At 43.0% G+C, this 21,268-nt stretch overlaps 1 protein-coding gene across 8 annotated transcripts in view; it reads left to right on the top strand.

Moving 5' to 3' along the window:
• The window catches only part of SLC6A4 (solute carrier family 6 member 4), a 693,801-nt gene that overhangs the window by 455,245 nt on the left and 217,288 nt on the right, over positions 1–21,268 (top strand). For all 8 annotated transcript variants that reach the window (XM_078680029.1, XM_078680031.1, XM_078680026.1 and 5 more), the window contains one exon: positions 1,145–1,364. In XM_078680029.1, the coding sequence (XP_078536155.1) occupies positions 1,145–1,364 (220 nt within the window). The remainder of the gene's footprint in view (positions 1–1,144; positions 1,365–21,268) is intronic.

The following is a 21,268-nucleotide window of genomic DNA, read 5'->3' as shown; positions in this document are numbered from 1 at the left end:
CTATCACCTGTTTTGTGTTCTAATCAATCACATTTAATGTAATTTGCACAATAGAATGTGTCACATGCCCAACTGTATATGCACCCTTCAGTTTAATTCTATGAACATTTAACTAATGATATTATTTGGGAGTTAAAAAAAGTTTAGGATTTCACAGCTTCTCTTAACAAAAGGAAAAGTACATTCCAAAATAGACTTTTTAGTTAAGCTTGAAAACCAAGAAGGGATTAAAAAAAGACCTGGGCGGAGTTTCGCTAAGTGGAATTCTGCAAAGTGACCCAAAAACTCCACAATGCTACTCTGAGTGTGTTAGGTTGCTCCGTTCATGCTGATTTTTAGCACCGGGTGTTTGTCCCGCACTGTAAAATTAGCACGAACTGCACCATATGGAGCACAAGAGGGAACTGCTTTTTTCTGCCGCTCGAGTAGATGGTGTACTTGAGTGGCAGCTTCCTCATGTGAACGGAAGGTTTCTCAATACGAGCAGTAGCGACCATCTGCGACCACCCACGTTGAGAAATCTCGCCGGGAGGTGGTCTGAAGTAAGATTTTTCTCGCTCGTGCTCAGCATCTTAACGTTGGCAGTTGAGGAAAAAACCCTGATTCGCTGAATTTTTCAGAACTCTGCACGCTATGCAGAGCGGGAAAACTCTGCAAACTCCGCTAGCACAGTGGAATTTCATAGCCAGGCCCAATTAAAATGTGCCTACTCCTAACAAACATTGGAACACTTGAAACTGAACCATGACGCGATCATCCTGCTAGCAGAAATATGGGTTGATTAGTAAACCCTGCAACCCCAACCTTTCATTATACTTAGAAGCATTTTGGAGGGTATAATGAAGAAGGGGGGGCATAATGACGGTGGTGGATCCTAACATTGAAGATTTCTACTTTTAAGTCATGATGATTATAAATACTGTTACAAATGTGTTTTGCATGCCCTGTGCTTCTTCAAGGCATTGTAGGTTACATTTCTGTTTATCCTTAAAGTAAGGAGACCACTGTGAATTGAGAAATCATTAGATGCAGTGATAAATACATTAGAAAGAAGCTTTTCAATCTTGCAATCAGATATTCTCCACCTCATCAATAGAACTTCAATATATACAGCGGACTACTGACTCTGGCTCTCCTTCTATAGGTATAGGCTTTGCTATCTGCGTGATTGCTCTCTACATCGCCTTTTACTACAATACCATCATGGCCTGGGCTCTGTATTACCTCCTGTCCTCCTTCACCAGCGAGTTGCCCTGGACCAGCTGTAACAACGCTTGGAACACACCGAACTGCACCAACTACTTATACAACTCTAGCACTGCCTGGTCTGGGCACTCCACCTCACCCGCAGAGGAATTTTATACGTAAGTGCATGTAAGTGAATGCAACAATACGAAAGAGACCAAGAGTGAGTGAGTGGGGGTATGAACATATCGTGATGGCAAACAAGAGAGGAGAGACTCCATAAAAACATGATGTGGCAAGATAGGAGATTTAGGAGCCTTCTGCAAGACAAATGATGGTTTAGATTGAGGGATGGAAGATAGTAAAGAATAAGACTGAAAGATACAGATACAATAACAAAGAGGAGGACAGGAAAGGGAGAGACCATGAGCACTGGAGAACAGTGAGAAGGAATGGCTTCTGACCTGTGATCCAAGATGTCTCTCAGGGGGATCACCATTGAAATGATAAGCACTGAATAGTCTGCCGAAGGTATGGGGATCTCGGAGCACTTCTTTTAAAGTCACACTTTCACGACACTTTCACAGTACCTTTGCCTTCCTTTGAAAAGGCTACTAGGTGCATGAGACAAAAAAGTAAAACTGTTTGCAGTATTAAGACAGACTATATTGCCAGTTCCATCAATTTAGTTTAAAAGATGGAAGAAAAAGCATACAGCCTTTAAAAACCACCAAAACTAAGCAAAAGTGACTTTTTAAAACATCTTTCACAAATTCTTATTATTTTCTTTATAAGTGAATAATAATGAAGGATAGGGCAATGTAACTGTATATGCTGCAGCTCTGAAACAATAAGAATAGAACTCTGTACCTTTCAAACCATCCATACCCCCAGTGCCCCATCATGCTCTGCAGGTGGCAGTTTACACAGTTCTTTTAGACAATAAGTAACAGACTATAGTTAAATGTACTTATACCTTCCGTCGGGGTGGAGGGAGGGTTACTTATGATTAAAATGGAGATCCCTCTGAGAAAGAACTAGGATTACAGGTGAGAAACCATTCTATTTCTCTCACAGGATCTCCATTGAGAATCGTAAGCTTTGAATAGAATGACTAGCTCATCCCCCAAAAGCCCACAAGGGAAGAGATACACAAGGAATGATATTTAAGCAAATAGATTTCTTATAGAAGCTTACCAAACTTGGGCATCTGTACAGTACAGATCTCCAAGTTACAGCTTAGAAGATCTCAGAGATTACAATATTCCTGAGTAGTGCTGCAGTAGCCGCTTTAACTCTGATGAAATGGGCTTTTAGGTTTCCCAGGTAAGGCTTTGTTGGGTTACTGTTAATACATGATTATGCAGAAGACAAACCATGTAGAGATGGATTGTTTAGAAGTGGCAAATCCTGTTAATAAAGGACAGTTGTTTACAAATAGTAGCTTTGATTTTCTCAAAGGTTTAGTCATATCCAGATAAAACTTCAACGCCCTCCTAACATCGAGGATGTGGAGAGACCTCTCTGCAGTAGATGTGGAGATCTGAAAAAAGGTCAGTCAGGAAATAGTTTGATTGACATGAAAATCTGGCACTGTTTTAGAGAGGAATTTAGGATGGATAGTCATCACTATACTATTATTGTGAAATACTGCAGAAGGTTTGAGGTAACACAGAGCCTGAATTTCGTGAACTCTACATGCAGAGGTTGTAGCGACCAAGAAGAAAGAATTTCAAAATAGTTTGTTGAAGGGATACTTTATGTATAGTCTCAAAGGAAGGACCCATAAGGTGAGGAAGTACACTATTCAACTCCCACAGAGAGGATGGTATCCTGATAGCAGGATACATGTTTAATGCCCTAAAGGACATTTGTGAAGAACATTTTCGATAGGCTAGGATTACTCCCTAAAGGAGAATTGCCTTGAAGAAAACTGCAGTGTTGCTTTAGCCAAATGAAAGAGGTATTGAAGACCAGCCTGCAGGGCCGGACTGGCCATAGCGGGCATCGGGCAATCCCCTGTTGTGCCGAATGGGTGGGGGCCGGTTTTGGGCCCCTGGGGGCCGTTTTTGTTACAGGGCCGTTTTTGCAGCATAGCTGCAAAATCGGCCCTGTACCAAAAGCGGCCGAAAACCGGCCCCGGCAAAGAGCTCGGTGGCACCTCCAACCCCCCCTTTCCCCAGTGGGGAGGGGGGGCCGGCCCAGCACTTTGCCAGGGCCGGTTGTTGTTCCCAGTCTAGCCCTGCCAGCCTCTTCTTGGCAGTTAAGAAGGTGAAAATTGTTTTCAGCACACCAGATGCAGAATCGTTTACATTTAAAAGTATAGGACATTCTAGTAGATGTTCGTCTGGCTTCTCTAAAAATGTCCATGCCCTCCTATGGATGGTTTATATGGCTATATATTGTATGAATCCAGGAGCCAAGCTGACAAATTCAATGATTGAAGGCTGCGTTGTACAATCTGGCCTCAAAACTTGTGAAGGAGGTCCGATCTGCATGTTGACACTCTGAGAGGTGCGGGAGGTCCATGAACCATCATGTTGTGGTCACTCTAGAGTAATAAGAATCATTCTGGCCTTTGGGTGAGACAGTTTGATGATCACTGTTGACAGTAGGGGAATCGGAGGAAATGCAATCTGCCTAACCAGTTGATCCATAGGAGATTCCCTAACATATAAGGTTGGTAAAAACCTCGGGTGAAGTCTGGGCATTTCATGTTTTCTTAATTTGGGAAGAGGTCTACTTGATGGAAACCTCCGTTGCAAAAGATGTCTCAGAGGACAGTATAGTTTAATACCCATTCTTAGTTCTCTTGAATGGGTCTGCTAAGAGTGTTCGCTTGAACATTCAGGAAGCCTGGCAGGTGGACAGCGATAATCCTGAGATCCCTGCAGAGTAACCATTTCCAGAATGTTTGTGCCTATTGAAGTCGCCTTCATCTATTTCCTTTCTTTGCTATAAATTGTTATGGCCATTTATTTTTTCTGAAAACATCTATTTATTTCTCAACAATTCCACACCAAAGTCGGAACATCTATTGAAGTCGCCTTCATCTATTTATTTGCTTGTTTATTTCACATCAAAGTAAAGTCGGTCACACGTTGGCATTGCTAGCATGTTTGCCAGCACCAAAGTCGGCCGCGCACATATTCACACCAAAGTCATGTATAACGATAACAGGCTCGAACCTTGTTTCCCAGCACCATAAAACTTTCACACACCAAAGTCGGAACTTTCACACACCGTTTCTTTGCTATAAATTGTTATCAATACCAGGCTCGAACATTGTTTCCCAGCACCAAAGATACATGATTCATATTAGTTGTTTGTAAAACATCTATTTATTTCACACAATTTCACACCTTAGTCGGATCATCATTGTTGGTTCGGAACATCATTGTTGGTTTTTAAATCATCTATTTATTTAACACCAAAGTGATGTATAAATATTTATGGCCATAAATATTTATGGCCATAAAACTTTCACCCAGCTTGTCAGTTCCCGATAACAGGCTCGAACCTGGTTTGCCAGCACCAAAGTTAGCCACGCTAGCCGTCAGACCACATCCTCTCCACTTTGGTGTGGCCCTGCAGTTTTGATGATACATATTCACACCAAAGTCATGTATAACGATAACAAGCTCGAACCTTGTTTCCCAGCACCATAACATTTTCACACTCCAAAGTCGGAACATCTATTTAAGTCGCTTTTATCCACCCATCCACCCACCCATCCATTCATCCATCCTGCATCCATCCATCATTCATGCATCCATTCACCCATCCATCATGCACCCATCCATGCATCCACCCAACTATCATTCATCCATCCATGCATCCACCCATCTATCATGCATCCATCCATGCATCCACCCAACAATCATTCATCCATCATGCATCCACCCATCTTTCATGCATTCATCCACCCATCATGATCCATCCATCATTCATGCATCCATCATTCATGCATCAATCCACCCATCTATCATGCATGCATCCATCCATCTATCCACCCAACAATCATTCATCCATCATACATCCACCCACCGTTCATGCATCCATCCACCCATCATGCATGCATCCATGCATCCATACATCATTCATGCATCCACCCATCCACCCTGCATCCATCATTCATGCATCCACCCATCCATCCACCCTGCATGCATCCGTCCACCACTCATCATCCACCCAACAATCATTCATCCATCCACCCAACATGCATCCACCCATAATTCATTCATCCACCATGCATCCACCAATCATTCATCGTGCATCCACCACCCATCATCCACCCAACAATCATTCATTCAACAATCATTCATCACCCAACAATCATGCATCCATCCAACACCCAGCCACCTACCCACCATTCATGCACCCCCATCATCCATGCATGCATCCAACATGCATCCACCCAACAATCATTCATGATGCACCCATCTTTCATGCATCATGCTTCATCATGCTTCATCATGCATGCATCATCCATGCATCATCCATGCATCCACCATTCATGCACCCACCCTGCATCCATCATATATTTTTATGACCATATAAATTGCACACAGCTCGAACATTGTTTCGATACATGATTCATATTAATTGTTTTTAAAACATTATTTATTTCACACCTAAGTCGTAACATCATTGTTGGTTTTTAAACCATCTATTTATTTCACACCAAAGTCATGCTTGCTCGATAACTGGCTCGAACCTGGTTCCCCGGCACCAAAGTCGGCCGCGCTAGCCGCCAGACCACATCCTCTCCCCTTTGGTGTGGCCCTGCTGTTTTGATGATACAAAGTCACACCGCTCGAACCTTGTTTCTCAACAATTCCACACCTGTCCGAACATCTGTTGAAGTCGCCTTCATCTATTTACTTGCTTGTTTATTTCACATCAAAGTAAAGTCGGTCACACGTTGGCATTGCTAGCGATGTAATCGCTAGCGATGTATCTGTGCATGCGATGTAGTAGCATGCGTACAGATAGTATGCGATGTAAGAGTTGCGTTGCGATGGCATCGCGATGCGATCCATTCGTTGTAACGGTTGTTTCCCCTTTCTGAGAGTTGATTCAACTGATCCTCTAGAAACTGAGCAGAGGTCTCATGTTCAGACGTGCATTCAGGACCAAAAGGATACATGATGGCAATGATTCTAGAAGAGAAGATATTTGCCTTTCTGTTCTCTTCAGATTGTGATATTTCCGAAGGACAGTTTATTGTCTCTCTTCCAAAGGATACCCTTTTGTGTGCACGTTGTCTAAGAATGCTCCCAAATAATGTGGGGATTTCTTGTGATATATATATATATATGCAGTCTCAGCCGACTGAGAGTTGCAAAAGTCAACTGATAATGTTGGAATGCTTGTTGGTAAGAAGATGCCTTGATGAGGCAGTCGTTTTGATATGGGTAGACCAATATCTATAACGTCCTGAGGTGAGCTGCAAGGATCACCATGCATTTGGAAAAGTTCCGGGGTGCAGATTTGAGGCCGAAAGGAAGAACTTTGTATTGAAAGTGGTCTCTTCCTACCAAGACCCTCAGGAATTACTGATGTTTCTTGGCTATCAGGATGTGAAAATGGGCATCTTGAAGATGTATTAAGCATAACCAATATACCCTTGGTGGAGATAAGGCTACATCTGATGGAGAACCAACAACCTGAACTTTTCTTTCTAAATTCACTTGTTCTCTTTTTTCAGGTCTGAAATAGGGGTGAACTCAATTGTTGGTCCTTTCTTCACGGGAAAGTAACAAGAATAACTTACCATTCCTTTGAGAGAAGTTGTGACCTTTTCCACTGCATATTTTTGCAAGAGGATGGAGATTTCTTGCTGTAGTTCTTCCGGATGAAACAGGGATGATCTATTTGGTGGGACTGATGGTAGAGGTCTTGATTCTGAGACTGTATTTACTTTTCATACTATTCAGAAACCAGTTTTTCCTGGTGATTTTTCCACTCTTCCAGGGAAAATACCGGAGTGGGGAACGAAGGAGTGGGAAGAAGGGAAACAATGCTTCCCACTAGAGTGTGGTTTAGTGGCTTGGGTAGTTTGTTGTGTCTTCATGCAAGACATTTCATCATGAGCATTAGAAAAGAACAATATGTTGCCTGAAAAAGGGAGGTTTTACATCAGGTGTTGAGCTTCAGGCTTCAACCCATTTGAGTCTGAGCCAGAATGAGAGACATAGAACTAAATGATAACAATATTCATGTGCTGCTAGGATGGAGGTATCCACTGCAGCACTGATCATCTGGATGGATACCATCTAGCCCTTGTTGACAATTTATTGGAAATTTGGATGTCTGTCCCTGGGTAGGTCTTTTATAAACCGTTAAATACAGTCCCAGAGTGACCTATCATGTCTTCGGCCTTCATAGTAACCAAAGAAGTGCCACAAACTTCTCTGCTCGCAGAACATTACTTCTTACTTTCCTTGTCAGGAGGAAGAGTAGAAGATGGAGCTGTGGCATCAAGTTTTTAGGAAGCAGAAACAATGGCAGAGTCCAGAATGGGACCCTTACGAAGAAATATCAAATCCTGATCTGGTGTCCTGTACTTTTCCTGTAGGTGGGATGGTGCAGCCTTGATAGATGCTAGAGTGAGGAAGAAATCCATGGCTGGTTCTGTGAGACCTGGAACCAGAGGTAAAATGGTCTGGAGAAAGATCGCTGGTGCAGTGGCTTAAAGATTATCAACGTGGTGGCTGTGGTAGTTGACAAGTCAATATTCAATTTGATTGCACCCCTGATAAGAACCTTCTGGAAGATATTAATATCGGGAGAGATTTCTGCTGGTGGTGAATCTGTGAATGTAGGAGAGTATAGACCAGAAGAGGAGATAGAGCGAAGTGACCTTGAAGACCTCAATCGGGATGGAGAATCTCGTCTACGTCCTGAGCATGACTACCAAAGAGATATTGATTGATAATGAAAAACAAACATTGCCATTACGATGACTTCTTTTACCACAAAATTATGCATCAAAGTGACTTTCTGACATTGGGTGAGTCATTTGGTAAAACTGTACAAAAGGTATCCCTCTTCACCCCATCCCTGCCCACTCATCTCACTCATCAGCACTCTTCAAACCTCCAATTCTGTCTCACTTGAACAATTGGTCTGCATATCATCCCCCGAAATTCGTTCCATTTTCCCAAGATTTTTGTCCATTTGTGTGGGCAGCCTCTACTTTTGTATACTGAGCATACTCCAGTCCATATCTGCCCTCCATTCATCCGACATCGGAGTCTACACCTCCCTCCACCTCCTAGCAATATTGTGCTTAGCAACTATGATCCCCAATGCCACCCAAAGACGTTCCCAGCTGGTTAGATCTGACTCTACGCATATGTTCAGGAGACACCACTTTGACGACTTAGTCGCCTCTATATTATAACCCTCTCTCATACATGTCCGTACTGACTCCAAGTAATCTTGGAGTATGACTGTGGAATCTTGACCTTTACCTATGCCTGTTGCAAGGTTTGGTATGATGAGCTGGAGATCTAGAGTGCCATGCTGAAGGTGCCACTTGTACAGGTGACTGTAGTGATGTAGGGATCTGGCTCCCCTAACGATTGTTGTCCCCCCCCCCACATTTTGAAAGAGGCTTTTGCTACCTGCCCAGATCCGCTGCTCTCACTTCTTAATAACTCCCTTAAAACAGGCGTCGTCCCAGCCATCTTTAAACGCGCCGTAGTCGTTCCCATACTTAAGAAGCCCAATGCGGACCCCTCGGTGCTAAGCAACTTCCGTCCCATCTCTCTGCTCCCCTACCTCAGTAAAATTCTAGAGGCCCATGTCACGAACTGCCTCATCTCATTCATTGATCACTCCCAGTTCCTTGATCCCCGGCAAGCGGGTTTCAGGCCTGCTCACTCCACAGAATCTGTCATCCTGGCAGTCATGGACGAACTCAGGAGCGGAGCTGACAAAAACATCTCCCAGGCCCTGGTGCTTCTGGATCTTTCGGTGGCTTTTGACACGGTCGATCATGAACTTCTGATCGACCGTGTCGGCAACGCCGATATTCAGGGCATGGCCCTAAAGTGGATCATCTCCTTCCTCGATGGGCGCTCCCAGGCAGTCCGCCTGGACAATTTCTTGGCGAGAAAAACCAGACTCACCTGTGGAGTTCCCCAAGGCTCGGCCCTTTCGCCCCTCCTTTTCAACTTATACATGCAACCCCTGATCGTATCTCTACGCAACGGTCCTGCTACAATCTTTAAATATGCTGATGACCTTCAGTTGGTCTTTAACATAGACTCCTCCAACACATCCTTTAGCAACTTTCAATCCACTATGACTTTCATTAGTGAATGGATGAATTCCAGCCAACTCAAACTCAACCCGGACAAAACCGAGCTGTTTTGGACCGGAGGCTCCACCAACCTCTGGAATCCCAGTTTCTGGCCGTCACCATTAGGTACCCCTCCACACCCAGTAATCTCTGTAAAGAGTCTTGGAGTTATCATCTGTAGCGATTTGTCTCTAAAGCCCCAAATCAATGCAGTGGTTTCTTCCTGCTTCTTCTACCTTCGCAAAATCCGAAAAATCTGTAGATTTCTGACCAAGGAAGCCTTACTCTTGTCATCTTGGCCCTTGTCACCTCCCGTATCGACTACGCGAATGCCCTCTATGTTGGCATCCCAGCATACCAACTCCACCGCCTGCAACTTGTGCAGAATCAGGCAGCTAGGCTCATCTTTCGCCAACCCAAGCACCAACGCGTTAGTCCCCTGATGAAGAACCTGCATTGGCTCCCAGTAGCCAAACGCTGTGTCTTTAAATTGGGCTGCACCATCTTCAAAGCCCTTGCTGGCCAAGCCCCTGCCTTCATCTCTTCCCGCATTCAACATTACGTCCCGTCACGTGAACTCCGATCCTCTCACCTCCACCTGCTCACCATTCCCACTTTCAGACGGAAAAAAACATGGAGGTTTGAGGTTTTCCTTCTTAGACCCCCGCCTCTGGAACTCTCTTCCCAACGAGCTGAGACTGGTAACATGTTACACCAAATTCAGAACTCTTCTGAAAACTCTTCTGTTTTCACAAGCCTACGAATAATACTCCATGACTCTCACTGCCACAGTCCTTCTTCCCTCAGCGCCATGAAACCACTTGGTGTAAGCGCACTTAAGAAAGAATTTTAACATAACATGTAGTGGTCGAGAAGGCATGGCTAGCAAATTTGGTAGCTGGATTCCCACTGGAATTACCGGCTGAAGAGGAGTAGACTTTGCCGGAAACTGAAGGTGTTGTGTAGAAGACTTAGTATGTTTAAAAGGAGAATGAGTCACAGGGTCAGACTGATTTGCATATGGCCATCTCTGAACTGGGGTGGCGGAGTGAGCTAAAGAATGGTGATGGATTAAACCCAGATCAGTTGACTGGGGGTGAGTATTGATTTGCTCAAGTGCTCCGTCCATCATCCCCTTTTGTATCGCTTTGTTCGCCCTAAGTTGGCAGGGTATGCTCAGACGTGAGTCCCTTGCTCACTTTGCCACTGGATTCAAGCTAGCCTGGCTGATGACGGCTGAAATGCCAGAAACCGGTCCCAGGATGCTTGCTTCTGGCCCAGGGAAGACATGGCTTTGGCAGTTCGGCTGGACTGTTCCCATGAGGCACAGGGTCAGACTGATTTGCATATGGCCATGTCTGAACTGGGGTGGCGGAGTGAGCTAAAGAATGGTGATGGATTAAACCCAGATCAGTTGACTGGGGGTGAGTGTTTGATTTGCTCAAGCGCTCCGTCCATCATCCCCTTTTGTATCGCTTTGTTCGCCCTAAGTTGGCAGGGTATGCTCAGACGTGAATCCCTTGCTCACTTTGCCACTGGACTCAAGCTAGCCTGGCTAATGACGGCTGAAATGCCAGAAAACGGTCCCAGGATGCTTGTTTCCGGTCCAGGGAAGACATGGCTTTGGCAGTTCGGGCTGGACTTGTAGTGTAGTTCCTATAGTCCCAATAGGCTCTGCGCATTGGAATAATATCTTCAGTAGTGTAGACGTAGGACTGAGGTTAACTAGGTCTCTACTGACTATATTAGACTTACGTTTTTTGCCAGCTAGCTCAGAGTTCACTAGAAACTTTCTCGAATAAGCGAGGAGGAGTTTAACCTCCCTGGATAGACAAGAAGGGATTTAGTTTCTGACAACCATAAAACATGACAACTTTGCTCTTCCTGAATAAGAGTATATCTCTAGAGTCGTGTGAATACAAAAGACAGCTATTTCACTCAGTCAATAAGTGCGTACTTAGTTTCACCAGATTGCAGAGAAAAAGAGAGTCGGGCGTTTTCAATAAAAGGTGTTATTTATTGAGCAGTCTCTTTCCTCATACAAGAGAAATGAATTGCTACATTTGCAATACGTATAGTTAAGTAAAGTGCATACAGTAAAAGCAGGATTATGAAATAATACTGTAAAAGCACTGATATGGTTTCTTAGCCATATGATACTTTAAAATGGATAAAATAGATACATACATATATACATTGACTAATCGTACTCAACTGGTGCTTCTAACTACGCCTACCCCGGTGTACCTGACCTAATCCTAATACGTGGGAAGGAGTAAGTAAGTAGCAGTTTAAGTTAAGTTTGTTTTGCCAAGAATCTGACTCAAGAATTCTCTGTAAGGGTTTAGTCAGTTCAGTACCTGGGTATTAGAAGGCAGGAGGGCTGGTATCTCTCTCTCAGGACTCGGTATCCCAGTCACCCGCAAGGGTAAGCTGGAAACGCCGGAGGCTGGATTTCTCGGCAAGAGAAAAGACAGCGTCTTTCTCAGCGCGTCAAAAGGGAGGGGCAGCGTCCGTGGGCTCTCGCATCAGCTGGGCTCTCGGGCAAGTAGTAGCTACTCCAGATTCATCACCACCGTGTGTTTGCTTAAGGCAACGTTGGTATATTTATACCTGAAAGGTGCCGGGTTTGACGTAAGGCTGGACATAAGACGTCAATAAAGATGTCACTAAGAACTGGTCGTTCTTACAGTGTTTTACATGAGTTCTTGGACAAAATCAAAACAACGGCAGCGGGGATTTCTCAGGTTGGTGGAGGCTTGGATTTGTTTAAGAACTCGGTGTGCTTTCTAGGGGGCTGGAGGAATAGGCTTGCTTAATGTGACAGCATGCGCTATGACTGAATTATGAAAAGGGTTTCTATGCCGTTGTAGGGATATTATTGATTTATAACCACACAAGGGAAAAGAATAGGAATATCGATTCAGGTACCTAGATAAACACACTACACCCACTCCACGAATTCATGTCCATAATTACTAAACTAAGAAATAGTAAACATATCTAACGGTGCATGTGTATACCGATCCACCCCAAAATAAATTTTTTGCATCCGAAATGGCATATGCGAAATACACGAAAAATTAGTATAGGTACAGTATTTCAAGCAGAGTAATCATTCATAAAATAGGATGCCTATATATCAGCGGAATGATTTTGCGAAAATTACACATGAAATGGCTCTTAATACAGAAAAGAAAAGTGCGAGACCATTTCACCACATATAAATACAGTTATTTGTAAATATGCTAGAGGCTGAGGTAATATATTGTCTCTAGAGTTCCTAAAAATAGAAGCTCTGTTCTCTAAGAATAGTTCTACTTTAAGCAGAGGATGAGTGCCAAAAAAAAAAAGTAAATATTTTGTAATCGGGGAAAATAATTTCGTTTTTCAGGGGAAGAAGTCAAAACAGTTCCAAATATTTCCAGAAGCTTTTGTTTCCAAAGCTGAAGGCCAAATTCAGAGTTCAGGGAACGCTGAGTGCTCGTTTGCTTAAAAGTTATTCTTTTTGTTCAGGGGAGAACATCATTTCAGACAGACTTTCAAAAAAGCAGTTTACCGCTTCAGGTGAAAGTTTGACCAAGTTGGAAAATGCCGCAACTGTGCAGTCGTGAGAATGATTGCTATCATCGATGTATTGATCAGCATTGCTCACAGAAGGTCGTACCTGGTTGATGCTGCTCTCATCTTGCACTTCACTACCCTTTAATCGCAGTGGTGAAGTCTCAACGAATGCCGTCATCAGGATGGGTAACCGCTGGGGACAACACGATGCATGAGCCGTTACAGGACTTAGCAAAGTATCAGTATCCAATGGTACTTCTGATTGTAGTGTAAGACAGACGTCCAACACGCATTCTTCTCCGCATAGCATACATCTTAACACAGGTAAGATACAATTCTGCCAGATGGGTCTGAATGAAAGAAACCAGGTCATATTCAGATCTCTTAGCCGGGCTAATCCAAGGACTTTAGTTATGCGGTCCCGATAGCGTATAGCTAGGATCGTTTCTTCCATTGTTGCTGGAGTCTTGTCTGTGACATGGCTTGCCATAATGAAGCAGGAGTATCAAAAATAAAATGCCTGCTACGAGTCCCAACAGGAGTGGAAGGCCGCCAAAGATCGAATGGACAACATTCGGAAAGATGCCCAGGACTGCTTTGAAAGGTGTCAACAGTCCCGAAAAAATTGTCTTAAATACACTCGGGATACCATTCGTATCTGAAGTATTTAAGATTTGGTTTAGCATTTCTGCGAAATGTAAGGGGCAATTTGTTGATAATAGTGCATGTATTTCTCTTGTTGTCCTCGCAACCTGGAGATCATACGTTTCTTTTGATGACGTCAAGGGCACAGGCGTCTGTAGAAGAACAGACTTCATTCTCCTTAAAGTATCAATTCGAATAGAAGAGGTTTTCAAACTGGGCCAAATTTTTCCCTCCCTGTCTAGAGTGTCGTTCAGATACAATACTTGCATACAACAAGTGACCATGGACGAAACGCTTACAAGATAAGCTTTTCCTGGCATCAAGCCACAACATCTGTGGTCCACAATTAGAATGTAGCTCCCGTTCGAAAGCCGTCTAAAGAATGGCTCTATTCGAGTTGCAGGTGTGCCAAGCTGGTGACATGAAAGGTTATTTGAAGTCCCCTCACAGGCCCCATGTAGATTTATGCCCTGACACAGAAGTATACCACTTAGTGATTTTTCACAATTATCACCACTAAGAAATACATTCTGTCCTTTTTCACTATAACGTGTGTGTGTGTAAGGTAATTTCCATGATGACGTAATGTATCCTTTACCCAACCTTTCATACTGGCCTGCCTGAATATACTTTTGGCAGTATCGAAATTGGAAAGTTGTTATCGGAATAGTTATGATTCCGTGTATTATCCATTCGATGACAGGTCGTTCTGACATTGTCAATGGTAATCTCTCAAGTTTTTCAATGCTCAGAATTGTATACTCTGCTCCTTTTTGTGCCAAGCTGATTTGTAGATCAGTAAGGTTAAAGATAGAGAACAGTGACGTTGTGTTGATTAAACGCCAAGGCACGTAGCCTGAACGCAGATTTTGTAACGTCCAGCCAAGCTGTACAATAGAACGCAATTGGGACTGACCATGTTGTAACATTAGTAAGTCCTGCTCTATTATATCGATTGCAGATGATACAATACTGTCCAGTGAATATATTCTGGAAGACAGAGTCATTAACCCATTGTCCTCAACAGAAAGTGATTTTTCCAAATTAATACGGTCAATTTCCCGTATTTTCTCTGCTGTTTCAATTTGAGTTTCTTTCCAAGCTTCGTTATAAGCTGCATATATAGAGGCCGCTATGAAACGTTTTTGACGCTGTTTGCGTGGTCCCATAATGAAATCACGCAAGTCAGCACCTTCTTTAAGTAAAGTTAAGTGTTGCTTAATTTCTGCCAGTGTGGATGTCTGTAGCCATTCAAGGCAGAGTTTTCCTACACTGTATGTTGTTACTATCCCTGGATGTTGTCTCTGGGAGTATCTAGGGTCTGGCCTGGTCAATTTGAACCCCTGTATTTTGTTCAGGAATCTATCTTGACAGTTATTTGTGTCTGCGGGCCTGAGCAACCATTTTTTCCAATCAGGATGTGTTCTGTTTTGGTTTAAAATATGGGATACATCTATCTCAACATCTGTAGTGCTATTACTGTCAGGTGTTGGCTTTGGAATAGACGGTTTGTATAAGTCTTTAATTTTGGCTAGGCCAAGACAGGTTGGATGTTGAATTGTGTCATTCAAAAATATAATTTGTTCTGGGATCATGCAGGCTCTGAATAATGATTCTATACCTTGGACTTGCCAATCTTTGGTACCCCAGATGGTTTTTGTTTCAATGTTATTTTTCCAAAAATCAAAACCAAATGTATTCATTTTTTCAAAAAATGTTTCTGAATAGATTAATTTTGTATTTGTCAGCATGGTTTTCATTCCTGTCTTATTTAACAGTTTGAAATAAAACGTTTCTGCTTCACTTGTGTTAAACCCTGAGAAGTATGGGAATTTCTCATAAAATGTTTTTGAACTACCTTTTGGTGGAGTTGCACAATGTTCCCATTGATTATAATTTAAAACATTTCTAGGTTGAGCAGATTTATGCAAATAATGGTTAGCATAGTGATTGTAGCAGTGCATCTGTTCATAATTTGATGAACCCTGTAAATAATCATGTTCTGTAAATTTTGCTGACATAACTAAGTCTGACATCATATCATTAAAACCTTCAAAGTCCCAATCATCAGAGAATGTGCTCGGTTTTACAAAGTCACTTAATGAAACCTTAAATTGATGAGGATACTTCAAGAGCTCGACCGGGCCATATATTTCGTAATCTGTTTTGTCCCATGCTACCCCACCGGGTATCGGATTGGCTGTGAAGTTTACTGAAGAAAGTTCTCTTTTCTCGATGTGTGAAGACTTGTGTGGCTTTAGGACCAGGTTGATATTCTAGCTTGCTGTGTCCATTGTAATATATTTTCCCTCAATGAAGTGTCCCAAGCATAGCACCATGATGAGCCAAAGCAGAAGGAAAAGTACACCTAGCACCACCCAAAATTCAATCCATGGGGAAATCAGATAGGTTTCTTGTAGTTGATGAAAGAGTTCTTTAGTTTTGTCTTTAAAAGTTTTTGTTGTTGTTGGCTGTTCCTCAGGTTCGCTCGGATCCTCAGAAAAGTCATTGAAATTGATGAAGTAGCCTGATGCAGTTCTGTCAATTGTTAGAATTGCTTCTGGATTTTTCCATGTTTCATTAGCATAGTCTGTGGCTACATCGTTGTAGACAGGTGTTTCTTGACGAATTGTTGCAATTTGGGTTTTAAGAGGCATAAGTTCCATGGCTTTGTTGCATAGTCCTCGTTGATTCACTGTAGGTTTATCAAATGTGATTAGTCTCTCAGTTTGAACCTCTTGATTTGTAGCAAACTTTGGTGTTCTGCTATTTCTTGGGAGTCCACTTGGCCTACTACTTATTATTGGCCACATGATTGTGGTTTAACCAGGTCGATGGATACAAATCGGTTCTCCTTTTTACCAGCAAGGGGCGGTAGTACAACTGATCTTGTTCCGTTGACAGCTAAGACAGGTACTGCTTTTCTGTAAGAAGGCCCAAATTCCTTCTTCACCGCGATTTTCTCTCTGACCAGATCCCCAATCTTTGGAATCCAGACAGGCCTTGCTGGGACAGGTGGTTTCTCTTCAGTGGCTGTTGGCTGTTGTTTCAACTTTAATGTTGCTCGGGTCTTTTCTTGTTTCATTCATGTCCTGTAAAATAGCCAAACGATCTTTGATATCAAAGCATTTTCCTTCTACCACTGAAGTCTGACTATCGAGGTCCTGGATATGCATTCTAGTCCCGAACAATAGTTCGTACGGACTGAAACCTTTTAGAGAATTTCTTGGCAGATTGTTAAGACTACGTTGGACACTTATTAAATGTTTGACCCACCCAACCCCCGAACCTAATACCTTTGCCGTTATAGATTGCTATATGTCTCGGTTTTTTCTTTCCACCATCCCATTTCCCTCAGGAAGGCAGCGATAAGATTACCGCAATGCAATGCCCATGCTGGTCATGGCCTCCTTATAAGCTCGAGAGCTAAAAGCAGGACCCTGGTCAGAATGTAGCATGCCAATTGCGTCTATGCCGCTATAGACTCGCAAATCTTTTATAACAGTTCAGACGTCAGCCGAGAGCTGGGGTCTACATTTTTAAATGAAACTAGTCTCTTTATGTTAATTTGACGCATTATTCCTACTGGGTTTTGCATATAGATAGCATTGTTCTATCTAAGCAAAGGGCCATGGCAATACACCGGCCGGTTCGCCACTGCGATCTCTGTTGCAGTCTGGGCAGTTTATTGCGAATTTGTGATGTTGCAGGCTCATTCCTGGCCACCAGTATATTGATTGTAATTCTTTCAGAGATTCCTTAATCTTAAGGTGTCTTAGACCCTCACCCATATGGGCGTCTGCTATTAACAATACTCTCCTGTTCGTGTTTGGAATTACCCTATCCCCCACTCCAGGGATTTGAGCAAAAGGAACGGAGTTTGCATCGATTATGTATGTATAATTGAGTGGATAGTTGACGGGTAGCGCTGCACAGTCGCCTTTTGATGATGTTTTTACCGCCAGCATCGTTTCCCCGTCTATGTATTTTCCTGCAAGGGGTGGTGATGGACAGAGTCTCTGAATTAAGCAGAATACTCTCACCCAGTCAAGAGATCAGGGCTAGATCCAACACCGTTTTTTAGCTCATTGCACCATCCCAGTTTCAGAACCTGGCTGTATGCAAATTAGTCTGTCCCTGGCCCAGTGCATCATGGGAACAGGGCAGACCAGACTACAAAAGCCAATTCTTACACTGGGAAGGAAACAAGCTTCCGGGGACCGGTTTCTGGCATTTCAGCCGTCTTCGGCCCGGCTTGCTTGAATCCTGATGGTGCTGTGATGTATTCCTATAGGTTCTGTATCGATCCCCCTATTCCTGACCCTATTCTGGTTAACAAACTAACAAGTTAACTAGCAGCCATCCCATGAGGCAGAAAACCCCCATAATGCAGGAACCGTTATCTGATAAAGCCACACTACGGCACAGGAACGTGTTATCTGATTAGGTCATAACGCTTGCCATCTAATTAGACAAGCGATATTCCTCCAGCCCCTGATAAGGCATACGGAGTTCTCAAAACAAATCAAACCTATGACAACCTGGGAAAAACCCTGCGGCCATTGTTTTGATTTCACCGAGAACTTCAGCAAAAGAATGTGCTAACGACCTGGTCGTATGACATCCTTATTGACGTATCTATGTCCATCCTTACGTCAATCTCGGCACCTTAAAGGTATAAATATTACCGATATTGCCCTATGCAAACACACGCGGTGGTGACGAGGTCGGAGCAGCCAGACTTGCCGAAGCCCAGAGCAGAGCAGACCCCGCTGGCGCAGCCCCGCCTTCCTGACGCGCTGAGAACGAGAAGCTGTCTATTCTCCTGCCGAGAAATCCAGCTCCGGCGCTTCCGGGTAGCCCTCGCAGGCAGCCTGGAATATCGAGGCCAGAGACGAGAGATACCATCCCTCATCCATCCTAGATTCCAGGTACAGAACTGAATAACCCCTCACAGAGAATTCTTTAGTCAGTCACTTGGCAAAACAAACTTAACTTAAACGGTAACTTTCTATTCCCGCCCACGCATTAGACTTAGGTCAGGTACACGGGGTAGGCGTAGTTAGAAACACCAGTCGAGTACGATTAGTCAAATGTATATGTGTATGTAATATATCTTATTCATTTTAAACCTTCATATGGCTTAGAAACCATATCAATGTTTTTACAGTATTATTTTATACTTCTGCTTTTAATGTATGCACTTTACTTAACCATAAGTATTGCAATAATATCGATCCATTTCTCTTGTATGAGAAAAGAGACTGATCAATAAATAACATCTTTTATTGAACACGCCCGTCTCTTCCTTTTCTCTACAATCTGGTGAGACGAAGAATGCACGTACTGACTGAGTAAAATAAGTCGTCTTTTGTTTTCACACGACTCTAGAGATACACTCTTGATTAGGGGAGAGCAAAGTTGTCATGTTCTATGGTTGTCAGAAACTAAATCCCTTCTTGTCTATCCAGGGAGGTTCAACTCCTCCATGCCTATTCGAGAAAGTTTCTAGTGAACTCTGAGCTAGCTGGCAAACCCAAAACTTTAAGTCTAATATCGACAGTAGTAGACCTAGTTAACGTCTGGTCTAGGCCTATACTATTGAAGGTATTATTCCAATGCGCAGAGCCTATTGGGATAATAGGAACTACACTACATGGCGCCCAACGCGTTTGGAAGGGCGATAAAACTAACGTAAGACATTTAGAGTAACTCAGTCGTGCTTTCTCACTCAGACCCCTTTTCCCATAATACTCCAAAGACGTCTGGAGTGGGTGAAAGGTAATATCCGCCAAACCTCGCAGGAGGAAACTCCTATGTATGGTACTTGGTTTAGTCAACGTTGAAGGATAAACCGTTCCAAAATATTGTGCATCTAATCTTTGTTTCCATAAGAAACCTGATCTGCAAACAAACAAAGTAACCATCCTGTCGGTAAAATGGTAGACAGTGATGATGAAAGAGAGGCAGTTAGATTAGCAACTGAACTCGCAGCAGATGATACTGCACTGCAAGAAGCAGACAAGGATATAATACTCATCCCGGTCATCAAAAGGAAATCTATAACCTTAAAACTTATAGAAAATGGACTGACACCTAGAGGTGGTACAGTCATATTCGTAATTGAGGCACACGAATATCGGCAGACAGAGGTATACTATTCATGGATACATTTTCCAGCAGCAAATGCTGTAACAAAGTACTTCCACTATTACAAAACAGAGGAACCTCCTAATGAGTACACTCCTTTCGAGGAGGTGGAAGTACCACTTAAATTTCAAGAGCACCTGCTCTTATTTAATGGCGCCCTAAAACATAATAATCACATCACCAGGCTCGGTCCCTTAGGGAGACCAGGAGCAACGTGGCCGGTCCTAGCCGGATACACACCACATCCAGAGTTCGAAAGAATGCCTGCAGCAGATCTTTTAGTACAACTAAAACAATTAATAAAGATACATAGACAATTAGTCCAATATGTGATGCGGACTTCAACAATTCAGCCAGCAATTAAAATTCCACAGCTGACCCCTCACCAGGGGAACACAAATAAAATTACACCACAGAACATACAATCCTGCCTAGGTAAAGTACCAGCTAAACGGGAACAAATACCATTCTGGTTAGCACAAAAAATCACCCAAATAGAGGCTGTGTTTCCAGACACCACCCCGTTAGAAAAACACAGGATTCTGACTATCTGTCTTCCAATGGGAATCGCACCACACATTGAGGACTGTGACACTTGGGGTACAGTCTTTGCTTCCATCTACACAAAAACGCACGGTGTTCCATCCATTTCGGTAATACCAGATGTGCTAAAACAAATTCAAGACGAATATGGTCCAGAACCCGCTTTAACTCTTGGTATGAAATTACTAAAAGACTTCAAGCAGGTCTCGGCTATATTATTAGCCAACATAAAGGGAGAAGCAGCAAACGTGGCGATCCGCCAGAGGCTAAAAGAGACAGATATAGCAGTCCAACCAGCTGAAATTGCCAGAATCATAGAAAAATCCTTTGAGGAACTAGGTAGAGATAGTTTAGGTGGAATACCAGTAAAACCACAACTGATTGAAAGTCCTGAAAAAATATTTTTTAATAATAACTCAACATCACAAAAAAAGAGCTGGGATGGAAACAAACAATCCAATCCTAAAGAAAAGAAATTCCAGTCCAGAGGAAGGTCTCCTAGGCGAAGAGAAAAATCTCCGAACCAAAGACACAGGTCACCCCAGAGTGACCCCTCTGGGAAAAGATATAACCTTAGAAATAGGGATAATATAAAGAAGCCTGATAGATATCAAGACATTGATACATGTCCCTCTCAATCTTTTCAGACTTCCTCGCAGAAATCGGAAAGAAGAGGACGATCAGAACAAAGAGAAGAGCACGCCAAGTCCAAAGACAAGGAACCTGCTCAGCTAAAAAAGAAATTACAATTTCCAAAAAAGAAGGTAGCCAGTATCAAGGTAGTTAACAATGCCGAGAATACTGAGGACACAACTGAAAAACGGAGAATGGGCTCAGACAATGCTAGACAGCGCAGCAGAAGTGAGCATA

The sequence above is a fragment of the Lissotriton helveticus genome, chromosome 3_1, assembly GCF_964261635.1.
Source record: "Lissotriton helveticus chromosome 3_1, aLisHel1.1, whole genome shotgun sequence".
Taxonomy (NCBI): domain Eukaryota; kingdom Metazoa; phylum Chordata; class Amphibia; order Caudata; family Salamandridae; genus Lissotriton; species Lissotriton helveticus.
This window is presented reverse-complemented; position numbering and strand designations above follow the sequence as displayed.